At 42.6% G+C, this 1896-nt stretch overlaps 1 protein-coding gene across 1 annotated transcript; it reads right to left on the bottom strand.

Moving 5' to 3' along the window:
* On the bottom strand, positions 1-699 carry LOC127649692 (transcription factor Sox-14). Its single transcript, XM_052134928.1, has one exon. The coding sequence runs from the start codon at positions 697-699 to the stop codon at positions 1-3; it is 699 nt and encodes a 232-aa protein (XP_051990888.1).
* Between the last annotated feature and the right edge of the window lie 1197 nt (positions 700-1896).

Here is a 1896-nt window from a genome sequence, read left to right as displayed (position 1 = left end):
TCACGGATTCACCAGCGCTGCAGAGTTTATTCCAGTCTTTCCCATACTGGGAAAAACTATGTAGGCAACTGGAGGTGTCAAACTCGCAGAAGACCATGGCGAACAGTTACATGGCACCAGGTATCCGGGGTTTGTGTGCACATACTGACCGGGGCATCCCAGACTCGCAATGGGCCTGTGACCACACTGATATCCCAAAGCTGGGGCGAAAGGTACCGATCCAGATGTTAAAGCGTGTGGAAGTACTTTTTCATGTTCAAAAGTATTGTTATTGTTCAGATTCATTTCCAAGAAAGAATGTTGCAAGGGCGCGCCAGCATGGAAAGATCGTGGTTTGTCTGATGGGACCAAATAAGTATCGGATGAGACCCCTCGAAATTCTTCTCCAAGATATGGCAAAGCGAATAGTCTTTCCTTCCTCAGCAAACTCTTGGGTTTGCGTCTTGGTCGATATTTGTAATCTGGATGCTCTCTCATATGTTGGGCGCGTAATCTTTTAGCCTCATCGATGTATGGTCTTTTTTCAGACTCAGAGAGCATTTTCCACTCGGCACCGAGTCTCTTGCTGATCTCAGAGTTGTGCATCTTTGGATTCTCCAATGCCATCTGTCTTCTCTGACCTCGCGACCAGACCATGAAGGCATTCATTGGTCTCTTGATGTGGTCCATGGGCTTCTTCACCATGTTGATGAAACTCATTTGCTGCTTTGCGTCACTGAAGAAAAAAGTTTCTGTAACACCTACAGGTATATTTATATCATCTGCGGAAAGAGGGGATTCTTGCTCTGATGAGTTTATTATATACGGTCAAGGTCTATGCACGTCTGTTCTTCGGAGCATGGAGTGATGCCCAGGCGCCAATACAAATGACCGAAAAGAACTCGCTGTTTGAAAGGCAGGATTATTTCTTTTAACTCCAACACAGAAGTATGCGAGAAAGACCACTTGGTTTGTGAGATGCATGTTTTAAATAATTGTCACGTGCGGCGAGTTTCAAAGAAAGCTGATCTTGGAAGCGCGCGATCTGACACACCTCGTGCGCCCAATCAGCTCGAGTGGGCAACATAATACAGTGACAATGATACCACAAAATCAGTGATTTCTGCAAAAAGAACACTTTTGCACTCAAACAATGAGTATATAAAAGTTTAGGAAACCACTCCTCACGTATTGATCTTTAAACTCAATGAAATGCTGTCCTTGGTCCTGAAGAATTGTTACAACAAACGTTGGCTTAGGTTTTTACCCACATAATAACAGATGCTGAGCTTGCTCTTCCAGATGTGATATTCACCTCTGTGATTTTTCAACCTGTTTTGTCACAAGCTCGTCTGTTTGCAACATTCTCCTTTTCTTTTAACTGCACAGCTTTTGCAAAGAAAAGGCAAATGTAGCATTAATCAGAAAGAAAAGAGTGTGGGTTAAATTTTCCAATAAAACAACAGAACAAATTGATGCTTAATTTCATGTACACATCATATACACTCACTGAGCACTTTATAAAGAACACCTGTACACCTACTTATGCATGCTATTATCTAATCATCCAATAGTGTGGCAGCAGTGCGATGCATAAAATCATTCGGGTCAGGAGCTTCATTTAATGTTCACATCAACCATCAGAATGGGGAAAAATATTGATCTCACTGATTTCGACCGTGGCATGATAGTTGGTGCCAGATGAGGTGGTTTGAGTATTTCTGTATCTGCTGATCTCCTGAGATTTTCACAGACAACAGTGTCTAGAGTTTTATCAGAATGGTGCCAAAAACAAAATACATCCAGTGAGTGGCAGTTCTGTGGACGGAAACGCCTTGTTGATGAGAGAAGTCATTGAAGAATGGCCAGACTAGTTTGGGCTGATAGAAAGGCTATGTGTAAAGGGATCAATGGAAA

This window comes from Xyrauchen texanus, chromosome 9 (assembly GCF_025860055.1).
Source record: "Xyrauchen texanus isolate HMW12.3.18 chromosome 9, RBS_HiC_50CHRs, whole genome shotgun sequence".
Classification (NCBI taxonomy): Eukaryota; Metazoa; Chordata; class Actinopteri; order Cypriniformes; family Catostomidae; genus Xyrauchen; species Xyrauchen texanus.
Note: the sequence above shows the minus strand (reverse complement) of the source record. Positions and strands in the feature narration are given on the sequence as shown.

Coding starts and splice junctions, on each gene's coding strand:
- LOC127649692 (XM_052134928.1), bottom strand. CDS start 699: ATGAGTTTCATCAACATGGTGAAGAAGCCCATGGACCACATCAAGAGA.